At 38.9% G+C, this 18,805-nt stretch overlaps 1 protein-coding gene across 2 annotated transcripts in view; it reads left to right on the forward strand.

Annotated features, from left to right (window-relative positions):
* The window catches only part of MGC80748 (protein), a 59,520-nt gene that overhangs the window by 12,881 nt on the left and 27,834 nt on the right, over nt 1–18,805 (forward strand). Inside the window, 1 exon segment of one of the 2 annotated variants that reach the window (NM_001092310.1) lies at nt 9,372–9,526. The exons of the other annotated variant lie outside the window; for it this stretch is intronic. Within the exon segment in view, the coding sequence (NP_001085779.1) occupies nt 9,372–9,526 (155 nt within the window). 2 annotated transcript variants of the gene reach the window in all.

The raw sequence follows: 18,805 nt of genomic DNA on the forward strand, positions 1-18,805 counted from the left end.
AAACATCCAGTGGGCTGCACGCTTAACGCGTTTTGTGGCTACCTGCCACTTCCTCAACTGCTTATAGGTTGCTATGGGTTTCTGATACCGTTTCTGAACGTTACCTCTTGCACCAGACATGCCTTCGCCACCGCAGACCAGGCGAAGTGCAATAGAGTAGATAGGACTTCCTTAAAAAATAGTTGAACATTTTTCTAAGTTCCAAATAACGCTGGCGATTTTTCAGGGTGATTGGCTGCAAAAGATAGTACATTTTTCTGGGGTACCCGGCTTCCCCCCTACATTTCTTAACATATGGCACATAAACTATATTCTATAGGTTCAATTCCAGCATTATCTGCTAGGCATTTAAATGTTCACCGTGTGGTTGTTTGGATTCCCTTCTGGTTCTCCAGTTTTTTCACCCACAAGCCAAAAACATGCATGCTGTTTTTACTGGTTCTTGATAAAAATTACGCTTGTTTGTGTGAATGCGATAGGGACTAATGTGAACATCTCTCATTTAGATGTAATTAGGAGAGGCCAGAGTCCGTTGTAACAGTCTTACCATTAATAAAACCAAGCTCTAATTTTAGAGGGTAGCACTGAATGTTTTGCTTAAAGGGGTTACCTTTTCAGTTCAGTTGGTTTCAGATTGTTTACCAGAAATAAAGATTTTTTCCAATGACTTTCTCTTTTCTATTTGTGACTGTTTTTCTAATATTGAAATGTAAAGTTTTTTCTACTTTCTAAAGCCGCTCTGGGAAGGGGTGTCGCAGACTCTTTAACTGTTTTAAATTGCTACATTTAGTTGATACGTGTCATGTTTGTCCCTGCCGAGCAGAATCCCTGAATTTCATTAAAGGCAGCTGTTTGAATTGATACAATAGTTGCTTATACTCCATAGATACTGCTGAGAATTAGTATCAACTAAATGTAGCAAATTGTAACAGTTCAGCTGCCAGACTGAAACACTAGAAACAGGAACATTGAAATTTAAGCTTACATTTTGTGAAAACGGTAAAATAAATAAAAGATAGACAGCAATTGAAATAAGTCTTTGTTTATGGTGAACAATCTGAAAATAACTGAACTGAAAAAAAAACGTTTGAAAGGTGAACAACCCCTTTAAAAAACCTGACAGTCTGCTCACATTCTGTGTTTACTTCATTTCGGAGATGTTAAGACTTTTTCCCACTTCGAGAATCTGTGCTGCCCCTTCCAGTGGAGTTTTTGACAGCATCATTATACACCAGTTCATCCTGCAGCTCATCTCCTTTACAGCAACGAGGGAATTCATCATGTTTTTAAATCCATGTGTTATATTCTGATTTTCCTTCTTTTTATAAACCGTTTTAGTCACAGAAGCAAGAGATAATTTAGACTTTGATGCCCCCCCCCTTTGGAGATGCTAATTCAATGTTTGCCAGGTGCAGCTGGTGGTGAAATTGTGACTTGATGTTTATAAATAAAACCCAGTTTTCTATTTTTTAAAGAAAATTACACAGGTTGAGGTTAGTGTCATAGTTTTCTATTTAAAATTGTAAAGGGCACATCCTTTCCTCTGGGACCTCCCAGCCAGCAATTAGAGACAGGACACTGGGTACAGTAATTAAAAGTAGTACCGTAATTAGTACAGTAAAGGAAAACTCCTCTTCGGGTGTTTGTGACATATCTTATGCAAGATCTTCTGATCTGATATGTGAGGCAACTATTCTTTCATAAACTTCAAGGTGTTTGTTCCTTTTCAAAGTGCAATTTGGAGGTTGTGTGTAGCCATTCTGTTCTCATCTATAAAAAAAATTTGTATTGGCCTATCACACAACAACTAATGTTGAACATCCATGTTAGAGTTCTGGACACCCAAGCCACAGCCCTTTTCGCTGATTTCATCTTGACCCATAGTACACACTAACCCCACAGCTGCAGAGCTCTCACGAGTGGGGCTGAGGTTAGAAACTGCTGAGGCCATTAATATGTCTTTTCTGTAACCTTTTCTTATTTCTCATACAGACCTTGCCGTGAATCTGTTAAAAATTTACCTATACACCCACACATATTTCTAATATCCCTTTGATATACAGAAGTCATTATTTTATTCATGGAAACACCAGCCAACATTCTGTAGAGCTACATTGTTTCTTATGCAGCCCTGCAATATTTTTATTTTGTATTACTGACTTCTGAGCACTTTTTTATTTTTGAAGTGTGTATTATTTCAACTTCAGCTACTTTGTTACTGCTGTTTGGGTGGCAGAGGCTTCAGGATCTGCCTGTGGTATCAGAGCACATCATTACTCAGCCTGTTGGCACTCAATAAAACCACTTTGCATGTCAGCTCAGCATGTAAATGACAAATTTAGCTTTTGCCGTCACGATGTGCAAATGTTTGGTTGCTGTCTTGCACAGCAGGTACAGGCAGCTGCTGGATAGAACTCCTAGTTAATTCATATATGCAACAACACTTGTGTAGCAAGCCACAATACAGGAACCATTGACAAGGCTCGTCAAATAACAGCCTGGAGCTTTAAGATTTTAATCTCCCCCCCCCCCCCCACACACACACACATAAATGTGAACTGATTCTGCATATATGGAAACCACAAGTCCCCCGGCACTAACACAATGTGCACTGTATAATTCTTTCACATTCTGATCCTTTTTTATTAATTGACTATATACAATATATATATATATATATATATATATATATATATATATATATATATATATATATATATATATATATATATATATATATATATATATACGCCAGTGAAGTACAGCACTCAGGTCTTGTACAAACAAAAATAAGGTTTTTTTATTTAATTTACAAACCTGACTTTTCGGAGTGACCGAATAATAAGTGATTATTAGTTATTATTCCCTGCACAACAAAATATTCTGCCACCCCTACCCACATCAGTATGAAGGCCATACAAGACACAAGCACTAAAACATTAAGGGCCTCCCTTAAGAACATTGGTGGCCACAGACCCCCTACAAGTTATAGAAAAGAAAATACTGGTCAGGGCCCCTACAAGTAAAAAAAAATTGCATTTACTTCAGTCAGGGAGCTCAGGTGCCACCATCTTGCTTTGTGTGCTCTAATTTGCATGGGGATTGGATCAGATGGTTCAAACGTTACCCATCCAATGGTACTTACACCTCACAGAAGCTCCCGCCTGCCCTCCCTTCTGAAGTCTGCAGCTCACTGGCAGTGGGGGCCCAGCTATCCAAATAAGTGCAGCATGGCTGGGCCCCCCTTAACACCCCAAATCATCGGGGCCTCCGACAGCTGTACCCCCCAATGGAGGTATTAAACTGTATCACTATTGTGGACTAAGCATAGTCACAGGAAAAGTCTGGTCTGAGTTTTTGTGCTACCATTGGGCAACTGGACAAAGTCGGACTGACTCTAGTAATGAATGCTCTTAGCTGGAGGACTGACCATCCTGGGTGTTGACTCAGCATGAACAGCTCAGAGGAGACAGCTGTCATCTGCTATTAGGTTTCATATGGAAAATTAGTGAAAAATGATTTTGTCAACTTGGTATGGGTATCCCAAAGTGCCCACTAAACAGCTGTTCCTTTGGAATATTTGTCTCTAAGTCACAATGAAAGGTTGTTTGGACACTTGAAATATTGGTGGCCACACCGTGAGCAATATGTTTGACAGTTGTTTACAGCGACATAGTCTCTGTGTTGAATTGGCCCACCAGGATACAAGGAAAATTCCAGGCTCCCAGTGGGCCCACTTGTCAGTGAGTTTTCCTGTTCCTAAACATTTGTTTCCATACTGAAATAGGGAATTATCAAGAAATAAGCCAAAGAGGGGAAAAAAAGGAAGGATAGATTAGAGTATGTGAAGAAAATAGGAAAATAAGGAGGTTGAGTGCAGAGAGGAGTAGAAATAATTTTGACCATAGTCTAAGGTTTTCTTGAAGACCCCTAGCACCCCAGTCTGATGTTTAATATTTTGACTATTGCTTTACGGACCTATTTGACAAACTGATAGTACATGGATATTGGCCATGATCATACTGTTCTCACAAATTATATAAAACTTTGTTTCATATGAATTTATTTAACTTTTGACATCCCATCCTTTATGAGCTTTGTTTAAAAAAAATAAAAATAAACATCATAATTTGCCATGAGTTGAGAATGGGTATGCCACCTTTGTCAGCTGCAAGATCCAGGTAAAGGAGTGAACCCGTGACTTTAAGGGTGAGTTTAGGGATACTATGAGGCCACACGATGGGGGGAATGTTTTGCAAATTGGACTGTCCTGTTCAATACTAGACAGGTGACACAGCCCTAGTTGACAAAGGAGTTCCCTGGACAAGGCTAAAATACATTTATTTTACTGGACCTTAAAAAGCCTGCAAAGGTAATATGAAAATATACTGGTTTAAAAATTTGGATTACTTGGATAAAAAAGAGTGTATGGGAGACTGCCATTCCCAAATATGGAACTTTCTGGATAATGAGTTTCTGGATAATGATCATCCCTTACCTGTGTATGTGTGTGTGTGTGTATATATATATATATATATATATATATATATATATATATATATATATATATATATATATATATATATATATATATATATATATATATATATATACTGTGTGTGTGTGTGTATATATATATATATATATGTATATATATATACTGTGTGTGTGTGTGTATATATATATATATATATATATATATATATATATATATATATATACTGTGTGTGTATATATATATATATGTATATATATACTGTGTGTATATATATATATATATATATATATATATATATATATATATATATATATATATATATATATATATATACATACACACACACAATATTTTGGTTACACAAGCTTTATATATACACACACAATATTTTGGTTACATGAGCTTTATGGCCTGTAACCACTATCCACCATGTATTTTTTGAACATCTCAATGATGCTTGGTTGACTGGCAAGTTACATAAGCAGATCATGTGTAACCAAATGGCTTCTGGAATGGGCAGGGTGTGTGCCAGCAAGTGAGCCTCTGTGAAGTTACAGGTGACTTGCAGTGCTGCAATGTTCACTAGTTTATTTGTGCTGCCATGTCTGCTTTCTAAACTAAGGTCTGTTGGGCTTAATGAAGTCGTTTGCACATGGATAGGAAACTGGCTACAGGATCACGTACAGAGGGTGGTTGTTAATGGGACATTCTCTACTTTTAGTAAGGTTCTTAGTGGGGTCCCCCAGGGCTCGGTATTGGGTCCACTTTTATTTAACTTGTTCATTAATGAGTTAGGGGAGGTCATTGTAAGTAATGTATCAGTGTTTGCAGATGACACAAAATTATCCAGCCCAATTAATTCCATCCAGAATGTGGCACTTGCAACACGATCTTGACAAACTGGCAGTCCGGGCAGCTAAGTAGCAAATGAGATTCAATGTTTATAAATGTGAAGTCATGCACCTGGGATGTAAAAATATCCACTTATACCCTTAATGGGACTGCACTAGGCAAATCCATTATGGAAAAGGACCTTGGAGTCCTTGTAGATGATAAACTTGGCTGTAGCAAGCAATGCCAGTCAGCAGCATCAAGGGCAAATAAGGTCTTGAGCTGTATTAAAAGGGGCATAGAGTCAAGGGAGGAGGGGGTCATTCTTCCACTGTATAGAGCACTTGTAAGGCCCCATCTAGAATATGCGGTACAGTTTTGGTCTCCATCACTCAAACAGGACATTATTGTATTAGAGAGGGTACAGAGAAGGGCAACTAAGCTGGTAAAAGGTATGGAAAAACGTAGCTATGAGGAAAGGCTGGCCAAGTTGGGGATGTTCATGCTGGAGAAGAGGAGCTTAAGGGGTGATATGATGACTATAACTTCCGGCTTAATATTCGGAAGGGGTTTTTTACAGTGAGAGCTGTGAAGATGTGGATTTCTCTCCCTGAATCAGTGGTACAGGCTGATACATTAGATAGCTTTAAGAAGGGGCTGGATGGTGTTTAGCAAGTGAGGGAATAAAGGGTTATGGGAGATAGCTCATAGTACAAGTTGATCCAGGGACTAGTCCGATTGCCATTTTGTAGTCAGGAAGGATTTTTTTCCCCTCTGAGGAAATTAGAGAGGTTTTAGCTGGGGTTTTTTGCCTACCTCTGGATAAACTGGCAGGCAGGTTAAAACAAGTTTAAAGGATGAACTTGATGGATGTGTGTAACTTACTATGTTACTTACTATGTTACTATGTCTGTATTGGTGGGGCACACTGTTGCCAATATCATAGCAATGAAGGAATTATATCTTTTTGGGAACAAGTAAAATCTATATATATATATATAATCCTCCAAAGTAGAGACCACACTCACTGGACTTACGAAAATAACAAGGATTAAACATTGCAGCCTTAATGTTACACTATGGGGGACATGTGTAAGGTCTCTCTGTCAGTCACATACACAACCTAAAACAACGAGTGATTGTGCAGGACTGTATAAGGGGCAGATATATTGGAATTGGCCATTTACAGGCAAAACCATGGCAAAATAAACATCTGTTTAGTATTTTAAACCTCTTTATTTCACAAATAATAACATTCATAGAGGGAAAAAAAGCAGTTTTTGGGTACATCAGGACAAAATTTTCATGTAAAATCCGGGAAAACATTAATTAAAATCAGAGAAATGCACCCATTGAAATGCATTATAAATTGATGGGACCACAAATAAAAAATGTAAAATGCGGAAAAACTTAATCGGGGTACTTAAAATCAAGGTTTCACTGTATATCCTGCCTTTAAGGTGGTGCCATTGATACTTTTTCTTATATCCAGTTGATTTAAAAAAAATATATATATATTGGCTTGATGATAGTTCGGGATTATCAGGAACAGCTTTCGGGTCACAAGACCAGGATCTTTCATAGACTTCCCATTGTCTTACTTATTTCTGCGAAGGTTATGCGAAGATGGAGAGAATTAGAATAGGCCCTTAGGCTGGAGAAGAGTATGATGAAGGTGGAATAGAAATGTTTGGAATCCTTGCCAGATATCTCATAGTATCTTGTACCGACACCTATGCCCTTAGGTGACAGAATTACTGTAAATTCTCCTGAATTCATAATGTTCTGCTCCATTCTGTTGGAGACGGAAAGCTTCGTTACTGTGCAAGTGTATGAGGTCATTGCTTGCCCTTCCCTCTTTAATGAGATATTAAACCAGGGCAAGCGTGGGATGGATAATTAGACCATTAAAAGGTGAGGTGTAATGGCACTGCAAGGAGATTTACCTGCTTTCCATCTATAGAACACAGAAAGACTTTGAGCCTCCCACTCCCACAGTAATAAAACTTCACATGTGGATACTTGTAGACCGCAGTTATATGGTGTAAACATTGCAATGCTATGATGCTATTTTGTAATGAGGAAGAATTTGTTTTGCCTTCTAAAACGAAATGGAGATTGCTTTACCCTCTTCTTTTTGGATCAGCTAGAAAAGGGCTGAAGAAACAGCGGCCCACCATATGTCAGTTGTAGTTTAACAACATCTGCAATGCCAGACTTGTGCTTGTGTGATGTATATAGTGCAGGGTCACCATAAAGGCAAAACTGCATTTCTGTTTGCTAAAATGCTGTGTTGAAAAGCTTTTTCAGATTATTGTACTTACCACGAATGTGTGGAGACCTGACGTGTTTTAATGGTTTCCTGCCTCAGAAAGTACAGAACACATTTTGCTTTATCTAGCAACATCCTTTGCTGTTCCTTAATAAAGACTCTGGTCCTATAAATACAGTCCTAGGTGTCTGCTAACATTTTGTAAACATGCTGCTATTAACTATGGTTTGCCTACAAGACCATTGCTATGTATAGTATTTGCACAGAAATGATCTAATGCACAGTTTGCCATTCCCTTTATTCCTGTAATACAAAAGTGCTATCTACATATAAAATAACACATTATTACAATAGGATTACAATGAGCTTTCCTTGTGCAAAAAGATCTTATGCAAAGAATAATAACAATACATGTACAGGTATGGACCTGTTATCCAGAATGCTCGGAATCTGAAGTTTCCGTCATTTGGATCTTCGTACTTTGTCTACTAGAAAATCATGTAAATATTAAATCAGCGCAATTTTGCTTCCAATAAGTATTAATTACATCTTTCTTCGGATCAAGAACAAGGTACTGTTTTATTATTACAGAGAAACCTTTTTTTAAAAATTTATTATTATTTGAATAAAATGGAGGTCTCATGGAGATTCCAATGTATAGAGAGACAAGGTGCCCCAGAATATATTGTAAATATCTCACCTAGTAGTAGATGTGGTCAAGGTGCACCAGCCCCAGACCCCCAGCTTTAGGGAGCGGCACTCCAGAAAAATCTAAGAAAGAACAGGGCTGCCCGGCACTCAAACGGATCCACAGGAAATTTTTCAAGTTAAAAAATATATCTTTATTTTACAAAGTTAAAAATGTATACTTGCATCTCCATCTGCCCACCAGGGCACTTAATCATGGATCCGTTTGAGTGCCGGGCAGCCCTGTTCTTTCTTCGATGTTTCTCTCCATGACTTGGATCTTTCTGGATAACAGCGTTCTGGTTAACGGATCCTATCACGTACAACATGCAATTTTGTCTCAAAAAGTCTGACAAAGTCTTGAGGTTTCTGATAAGCTGTACTGAGAATTTCTATAAATCTTTGCTAGAATAGGTATTCCACTATACCAAGCACCATTTTCATGGAAATGTCATGGTATACTGGCCCTTTAAAAGGGTTATATGAATATATACTAGCAGCACTCTGGGCATATTACTAGAGAATATCTTATAATTTTATAGTATCCCACTGTACTGGATATGATCTATTTTATATTCGTGAATACTTTTGGTGGGCTGTATCACAAATAATACCAAATCATATCCTGTGGTGTGTTCTAAATATATTAGTAGGTGAGAAAAGTTGCAACAACTGCGCAATGCTTTGTGTAATAAAAAAAATATCAAGGAATTAATTCTGAAGCACAGCCAGCTGCAAAGTAACCAAACATAGCCTTGTACTCAAACTGCAAAAGATTTCTGCATTTTTCCCCATACTGAGTGTGAGAGCTTAACTACTTATTTGTTCCAAATTAGAATCCCATGTCCTACATCTTTGCCATCTTTGCATTTAATTAAATGTAAAAGAGCAAAGCAAAACACTGCCACCAGGCATTGGTTGCATTTTTTCATATAATTACCTTGATATTTTTATGTAGCGTTCCTTTGCATGGCTTGCACAAAACCGCAGAACACATTTTGCATCACAGCCCCTTTTCTGCACCAGTTCGTAACGAACCCGATTTCTTAATCTTTTTAATTTTTTCCCCCATTCTCCCAACAGCTGCCTTGCCATTGGGTGTTTTAAAGTTGATCACAAAAAAGCCGTATCAGAGAGGGTTTTTCTGTGATGACGACAGCATCAAGTACCCTTTCCATGACAGCACCGTCACATCCACTGTTCTCTACACAGTGGGATTCACTGTGCCCATTTGCTCTGTAAGTAACCATCTGTAGGCTGTCTGGCACACTCAATACTTTTGTCCGTTCTTTTTTAAACAGCAAAGTGTAGAGGGCCCAGTGGGGCCCTGACTGATGAGCAATTTTTTATTTTAAAAAATAAATATATATATTTTTAGAAAAAGTCTTTAGAGTCCTAAAATGTCTTTGCTGTGGGGCCCGATATTCACTAGTTTTCTAGCTTTTTCTCTAGTCCTGATTCAACATTGTTTACAAAATATTTACATAATAAACAACAGTGGTCCATTCAGTGTATGGGCCACAGGGGCGTAACTACAGAGGAAGCAGACCCTTGCAGCTGCAGGGGGGCCCAGGAGGTATAGGGGGCCCCATAAAGGTGGCCATAGATGCACAGATAATATGGTACGAAAGGAATTTTCGTCCGATATTCGGTGCGTGTATGGTGGAAAAAGATCCGACCGATATCGGCAGAAGACTTGGATATCGGTCAGCTCATCGATCGGACTGGACGGAAAATTTTGATCGGGTGCCTTTGAAGGGACCCAAACATCGGCCATTGTTAGTGCTGAATCGTCAGATACAGGTAGAATTCTATTGTTTCTTCCCGTATATCTGACGATTCAGCTCTACACGTGTGTATTGAAACGAACAATCTTTCTTGGAAAGATCTTTTCCAAGAAAGATCGTAATTGTTACGTCTATGGCCACCTTAAGGCCCTAATTAATGAGCAATTTCAACATATATTGGTAACACAATGCAACCTCTCGATATGTTGGGGCACTAAAATGAATTGCTGCGGGGCCTAGCCAATATCTAGTTACGCCACTGTATGGGCAATAGGAATGCATCAAATCCCGGATTCAGTTCTGGATTTGTCTGAATTTGAGCAATTTTATAAGCAGAATTTCAATTTGGCCAAATCCAAAAGCCTGGCTGAACTGAATCCAAACTGAATTGAAAACATTTGCAGCGCACGTGAACCTGCCATTTGTGTCCTCGTGGCGCCAATTTCCGCAGGGCAGGTGTGTTTAAATTTGGTATTCGGCTGAATCTGTACCCTGGGATCAGGGAATTTGGCCATCCCTGAAAAGCAAGGTTCGGTGCATCCCCTAATGGGCACTATGTTCAAATGTGTTAAATAACAGTGGCTTACTTTTTGTTATCTTATACCAGTTGCTACATTTGGGGTTGCAAACAGGGAAAAGTGTCCAAAGCCCCACTCATTGACACCTAATGGGGCAGCAGTTCTAGGACAAGTGAGAGGAATGGTAGGGCAAGTTGGAGGCCGCAGTAGAACTTTCAGGAGTTATTGGGGCAATCAACAGATGCAGTTCAACAATAACAATTAAAGGGGCATGGGTCGAACAATCTGAATTAATTTTTGCCCACTGCTATTTGCAAATAGTTTTATATCATGTTTGATATTTCCAAGCCCAATACTCTTTTTTTTCTTTAGCACACCACTTACTTCTTTTTGGGTGCATCCACTCCCAAGCCAACCAAATTACTTTCTTAAATAACGTGATATGAAGCACAACATCCTCCGGCTTTGCCTTTAAAGCATTTTATTACAGTGGAAAAGTAACACAAGCTTTCGGGGAGAACCCCTTCCTCAGGTGCATATTTCCAAGCAGAATGTTTCCATTCCAAGTAATGTATCCGTTTATTGTTCTCATGGCACTTGAGAGCCGTAAGCGCAGTTACCATACTTGTTTCATTGTTGGAAATGATCTGTGACATCACCACAGACTATAATGAGTGTGTGCTGTTTGTGTGAGTGAGAAAAAGCAGCACAGATTGAATAAAAATGGATACTGCAATGACACAATAACTTTATCTGCCAGTTAGAATCCTCTGCTGACATTAAAGGCAGAGACACACGCTCAGATTCGGGGAGATAAAGTCGCCCGGTGACAAATCTCCTCTTCTTCGGGGCAACTAATTTCCCCGAACTGCCTTCCGGAGAGAGCTTCTTTTTCCGAAGTCGCCCGAAGTTTCCTCATGAGGCAGCTTCGAAAAACGAAATGCTACGATTGCCATCCCGCCATCGATTTACATTCTAGCCGGCAGGGAGGCAGTTCGGGGAGATTAGTCGCCCCAAAGAAGAGATTTGTTGTCAGGTGACTAATCTCCCCGAATCTGACCGTGTGTCTCTGCCCTTAGAGTTCATATAGCAGGAATGTATGATGGGTATTTGTGCTTCATAAGAAGTAATTATCTATTCTTTGTAGTTTACTATTAGTTTATGTTATCTGTGCAAAATGTGCTAATGGCTACGAGCATAACAGATATTACTCTGCCTTTATATTTTGGACATTGATCTTAATGGATGAAATAAACATGGAATTTTTAAATGTTTGACTCCAAGGGGTGCTCCGTTCTACTATTCAGAGAAATGGGAGCTGCTGTATTGCTTGCAGCTGGTGATGCATCTTCATAAAAAACACTTCTTGCACCCGTTAAACAAATGATGATTTTTGCATTTTTTATGTTGTTTATGACAAATGCCGGAGACAACTGTAGCTGAACCCTGAAGTGAAAGCTGCCATGCCTCTCCCATTGCATAATCTGACTAAAGTTGGCTGTGGTTCAGTGTTAGTGGGCGGGGGGGGTTGTTTATTTTTTACCATTATTGATCGATAGACAAGGCTGTATTTCATAGTTCTCTGTTTTTCCCAACTAAATTTACTTTTGACCTTTTAAGCTCCGTATTGAACCACCCACCAAAATAGTTGTCCATTAAAAGGCAAAAACAAAAAATATGTTATTTTTGACAGAAAACTTGTTGTTGGACTTATCCCCTTGTTTTTGAAAATAAAATGCTGTAAATGTATTTTATAACTATATATATATAGTTTTATAATCACCCAGCAAGCAGTCAAATATTAACTTATTACATTTTGTTGACTTTTAAGGGCATGTGGCGCATACCTCTCGTTTTCCATAACCTATAGACTATAGGGATAATGTTATCACAGAACTGTACTGTTTAATTTGCTATACAGGTCTGCATTGCCCAGTGCATGAGTAGCATGAGACAGAGGGGCCCCTGACATCTTATTGCATAATGGAGCGCAATGATAAATTTCCAAGTGAAGTCACACACATGCCCCTTTGTGATACAAAAGAGATGCTGGCTTACCACATCATGTCACAAATGGGTTGTCGCATTAAAATCATGTTCCCCTGTAGTTTCACCGGTTCACTTTTACCATGTGAACTATTAAAAGTGGAATGACATGGAACACCCCAAGTACTTACACACAGAAATGTTTAATGTGGTCACAGGACAGACGCCCTTTGCACAGCACAGCTGGAAAGATAGTTTTGTGTCTTTACATGTGCTGTCATGCACTAATAACTGCATGTAATTGTCTTCATATTCACAAGCGGAACAAAGTTCATTAAGTTTATCTGCATGGGAGTTTCATAAACAATGAGAGTGTTACTGTTGTCTGCTTTTTGTATTTGCTTGGTTACCAAACTGTTGTGCTGGCTTGGGGCTCTGCTTAAGGTGGCCATAGATGCACCGATAATAATGTAGGAAACAAGTTTTCGTACAATATTCGGTGAGTGTATGGTGGGAAAAGAGCCGACCGATATTGGCATCGGGTGCCTTTGAAGCAACCCAAACATCGGCAATTGTTAGTGCTGAATCGTCAGATACAGGTAGAATTCTGTTGTTTCTACTTGTATATCTGACGATTCGGCTCTACACGTGTGTATTGAAACAAACGATCTTTCTTGGAAAGATATTTTCCAAGAAAGATTGTAATTAATAATAATATGTCTATGGCCACCTTAAGGCTGTTGTCTCTAACAGTGACAATATACAATCCACTACCTTCCACCTGCCTGAATTTCGGTGCAATGGCAGATTGCCATCCTATCAGTGTATTTGTAAATATTCTAAATACAGCAGTACACCATGTGGCACTGGCCATGCATTCCCCATACATTCCCAGATGTGGTTGGTCAATATTAACCAACTGCCCAGTCATCTGGACATGTATGCCAGGTTGGGATTGTGAGTTTTAATGATCATCCTGCATTCCTATCAGATCACAGGTGATTAGACAGATTTGAAATTGTCTCATTCAATTTTATCTTGCATGTCAGTGACAAAAAGTTGATTGGCAGATAAGTAATTGATGATAAGTAAAAGCCCCAGTTCTTGCAGTTCCAATCATTGGGGCTTTCAGTCTGGACCAACAAACCAATCGATAGTTGGCCATATATGTATATAGCTGCTGGTGTGCTATCCAGTCATCCCGATTAAGAGATTACAGTTATTGTATGGCTTGAGGCCATTTAGGCTTATTTGTTGTTCTAGAAGATGATGCCCATACCCATATAACCCAACATTTTAGAAATAGAAAGAGGGACAAAAAGAAACCCTTTTTTTGACCGTGCCTATATTTTTTGTGGCCACACCCCCTAATTACAAAACTTGGCAGGTTATGAAAGTTTGAACACATTTCTGTTTTTTTATGTGTTATTACAGTTTTACTAATGAAGTTGAATTGCCCTTTAAAGGAACAGTAACATCATAAAAAAATGTTTTAAATTTGTTCGTATACATCAAAAAATAAACACCAACACAAAAAAAACTTTATAATTGCAAAGCCTTTATTAAGAAATAACTTAGCGAAACTCCACTTCCACTCCTGTGGAACCTCGTGTTGAGCTGTCAAAATCGAGACTGTCCCATAAAAAACAGGACAGTTGGGATATATGCATACCTGATATTAAAATCCTGGCTGGCGCTTTATTCATGCTTTCCTATGAGATCAAAAAAAGGGTGTTGGACCTCATTTTCTTATGATTGCTTGGGCATCTCTGCTAAGAAAGACATACTCGATAAAATGCTGTATTGTATGGTATAGGAGTGCCCTGCAAGTCATGCTAAATATTAATGGAGGTGACAGGACTGTGGTTGTTTGACAGCACTCCTGGAGCATTAACTTAGCATTAAACCCAAAATAATTCTTGCTCTTCTGCACCACCCTTCTTTTAATGATTCCTTTCAAGATGGGGCGTTTCTGTGTATGCAAATGATCCGGAATTATCTCAAAACTAAGGGCGGTGATGCAGCACATAGCCAGGGGCGTAACTACCAGGGGAGCAGGGGCTGCAACTGGGCCAGGGCCCGCACCCCCGCAGGACCCTCCCGGCAGATCGTGCGGGCTGCAGTTGGCTGGATTCGGCTGCAGCTGCATTGAAGAATCACACTGACGAGGGTGGGGGTGGGCCCGGCTGCACGGCCCGCACCAGGGCCCACCCCCACTTAGTTCCATTACTGCACATAGCCTACAACCCATAAACACGTATTGTGTTTTGTCACCTCCTGCCTTGTGTAATGGCCTGGTAACACTTTTGTAGATTTTGTTGTGTTTTGATGGACAGGAGAGAGATATGATGTGCATGTGAGACAGGAAGTTAACGTAATGCATGTGCATATTGCATTGCTTCCCATCACCCATGCACATTGCATCACTTTCCTGCGCATACACATTGGGGCTTAGGGATGGGTGCACTGGGGTCTGATGTCTAAGGTAGAACAAATAGTACCCCCTGTTGGACTCAGCCTTGTGCTTTTATGTGTTGTTTGAAGTCCTCTGTAACTTATAATATCTTTATGTTTTACAATAGATGGTACTTTATTTGCTAGATAATCACTGGGGGTGCCTAACATTTTGGCACCTCCCTCCACATTGATTATACCTTGAGTCAAGCAGTAAAAAAAATCCAAAATTATTTTTTAAATATGTTAATAGTAAAAAAATTAAGCAGGAAGGGGTGGGACCCTTACTATCAGAGGGGGGTCAGCTGGTTAATGAAAACAAAATAAAAGCGCAGATTCTGAACTCAAATTTTTCATCTGTCTACACAAATGAGGAACCAGTAAGTGAAGGTTTCCTTCTTAACAGTACCAATTCTAGTAATACAACTAATGATGTATGGTTCACACATGAAGAAATTCAAAAGATACTAGAACATGTTAAGATTAACAAAGGTCCGGGGCCAGATGGTATTCATCCCAGGGTAATTAGCGAGCTTAGCTCTGTGATTGCCAAACCTCTTTACTTAATTTTTCAGGATTCATTGAGATCTGGCATAGTGCCGAGAGACTGGCGAATTGCTAATGTGGTGCCTCTATTCAAAAAAGGATCCCGTTCTCAGTCTCAAAACTATAGGCCAGTTAGTCTGACGTCAGTGGTAGGAAAGCTTTTCGAAGGGTTAATAAAGGCTAAGATACTGGACTTCATAGCAAATCATAATACTATGAGTTTGTGCCAGCATGGTTTTATGCGTAATAGATCTTGCCAGACTAACTTAATTTCTTTTTATGAGAAGGTAAGTAGAGACCTCGATTCTGGGATGGCAGTGGATGTGATTTACTTAGACTTTGCTAAAGCATTTGATACAGTGCCACACAAAATGTTACTGGTTAAATTAAGGAATGTGGGCCTGGAACATAGTATTTGTACCTGGATAGAGAACTGGCTAAAAGATAGACTACAAAGAGTGGTGGTAAATGGAACATTTTCTAATTGGACCAGTGTTGTTAGTGGAATAGGTCCCTTGCTTTTCAACTTGTTTATTAATGACCTGGAGGTGGGCATTGAAAGTACTGTTTCTATTTTTGCAGATGATACTAAATTGTGCAGAACTATAGGTTCCATACAGGATGCTGCCACTTTGCAGAGTGATTTGTCTAAACTGGAAAACTGGGCAGCAAACTGGAAAATGAGGTTCAATGTTGATAAATGCAGGTTATGCACTTTGGCAAAAATAATATAAATGCAAGTTATACACTAAATGGCAGTGTGTTGGGAGTGTCCTTAAATGAGAAGGATCTAGGGGTCTTTGTAGATAACACGTTGTCTAATTCTGGGCAGTGTCATTCTGTGGCTACTAAAGCAAATAAAGTTCTGTCTTGCATAAAAAAGGGCATTAACTCAAGGGATGAAAATATAATTATGCCTCTTTATAGGTCCCTGGTAGGGCCTCATCTGGAGTATGCAGTGCAGTTTTGGACTCCAGTCATTAAGAGGGATATAAATGAGCTGGAGAGAGTGCAGAGACTTGCAACTAAATCGGTTAGAGGGATGGAAGACTTAAATTATGACGGTTGGGGTTGTTTTCTCTGGAAAAAAGGCGCTTGCGAGGGGACGATTACACTTTACAAGTACATTAGAGGACATTATAGACAAATGGCAGGGGACCTTTTTACCCATAAAGAGGATCACCGTACCAGAGGCCTCCCCTTTAGACTAGAAGAAAAGAACTTTCATTTGAAGCAACGTAGGGGGTTCTTCACAGTCAGGACAGTGAGGTTGTGGAATGCACTGCCGGGTGATGTTGTGATGCTGATTCAGTTAATGACTATAAGAATTGCTTGGATGATTTTTTGGACAGACATAATATCAAAGGCTATTGTGATACTAAGCTCTATAGTTAGTATAGGTATGGGTATATAGAATTTAATTAAAAGTAGGGAGGGGTGTGTGTATGGATACTGGGTTTTCATTTGGAGGGGGTTGAACTTGATGGACTTTGTCTTTTTTCAACCCAATTTATCTATGTAACTATGTAACCTATAACATTAACTTTCATATTTAATCCTAATGTTATCATTCTTTACTCTACCAGAACATTTGTTGAAGAGAGGGTATTTGTTGAATCCAAAAATTATACATTTGGTGGATCCATACTGAAAAATAATAAATGCTTTGGTATCAGTAATGCTAATGTTGAGTATTTCTACAACCAGTGCAGGAGTCCATCCAGTTGAATGCAGACTTACATATAGCAGCAGCTTTCCTGTTATGAATGTTCTCGTTTGGCTAGGAAGTCAGAAGGAAACCTGTTCTAGGATTGCACTCTCCTTGGATTTGGATGTTGACGGGAGGAGCCCTGAGTACATTTTGTTGGCATTGTTGATGTTTATATAATACCAGCAGGCGAATGCTAAACCTGTACTGTTTATTTTGGAAGCCAAATGAAAGTAAACAACCTGGCAGATAGACGTGAAGTCCAGTACAGTTGTAACTGTATATGTAATTTACATGCTCATTAAGGAATTTGTCTGGAATCTGAATGGTGTGAGTTCTATAAATCAGTCCGTAATGTAGCTATGGATTTTCACTGTGTCTGAGTAGTGACAGAATAGAGAAAAATAAAAACTGGAGAAAAAGTGTGCGTCATTTTTATAAATTAAATAATTTTTACTGTTCGCCTTTGTCTGCAGACCAGTTGAATTGGCTATGCGTAAAGGTTCTACCAATCGGTACCCTGTAAGTTTTCTTCCTGTGTTTTTGTTCCTCTTTGATAACTCTAAGGGGCCCATTTACTTAGCTCGAGTTAAGGAATGAATAAAAAAAACTTTGAATTTCGAATGGTTTTTTTTTTGGCTACTTCGACCATCGAATGGGCTACTTCGACCTTCGACATTGAACGATTCTAACTAAAAATCGTTCGAATATTCGATAGTCGAAGTACTGTCTCTTTAAGAAAAAACTTCGACCCCCTAGTTCGCCACCTAAAAGCTACCGAAGTCAATGTTAGCCTATGGGGAAGGTCCCCATAGGCTTAGCTAGCTTTTTTTTATCGAAGAAAAATCGATGGATTAAAATCCTTGGAATCGAACGATTCTAAAGATTTAATCGTTCGATCAAACCATTTTTCGCTCGATCAAACGAATATCGCTAAATCCTTCAACTTCGATATTCGAAGTCGAAGGATTTAACCTCGACAGTCGAATATCGAGGGTTAATTAACCCGCGATATTCGACCTTAAGTAAATTTGCCCCTTAGTGTTACTAATACTATGTATAAGAAGCCATTTCTTTATGTCTTGTCAGTTCCACACAGGCATTGTTGAGTTTTCATTACTCAGTGGAGTTATTCTGTTGCAAAGGCATTGCCACATATTTATACAAACAGTAAAAAAAAATTATAAACCATTCCGCTGGAAAATTACCCAATTACTTCAAACTCTGCCACTTCTGTAAATGTAGGGCAGATATCATGAATTTCATGTCACTGAAACACTGAGATTGTAGTCTAACTGCGGCTATAAATACTGTATAATTAAATAGGTTGTTTCTGTATAATTATTCCTTAATTGCATGTTTGTGCCTGGATTACTAAACAGTCTGGCAACAATTAAAGATGCAAACAGCAACTCCAAAAATACCCAACTCCACCTATTTAATATACATTCAGACGGTGGGTGTTATAGAAATTGTGATGAAGTACATGTTGTGCTGTTGTCTAGGAGAATTTCTGTG

Source organism: Xenopus laevis, chromosome 1S (genome assembly GCF_017654675.1).
Source record: "Xenopus laevis strain J_2021 chromosome 1S, Xenopus_laevis_v10.1, whole genome shotgun sequence".
NCBI classification, from domain to species: domain Eukaryota; kingdom Metazoa; phylum Chordata; class Amphibia; order Anura; family Pipidae; genus Xenopus; species Xenopus laevis.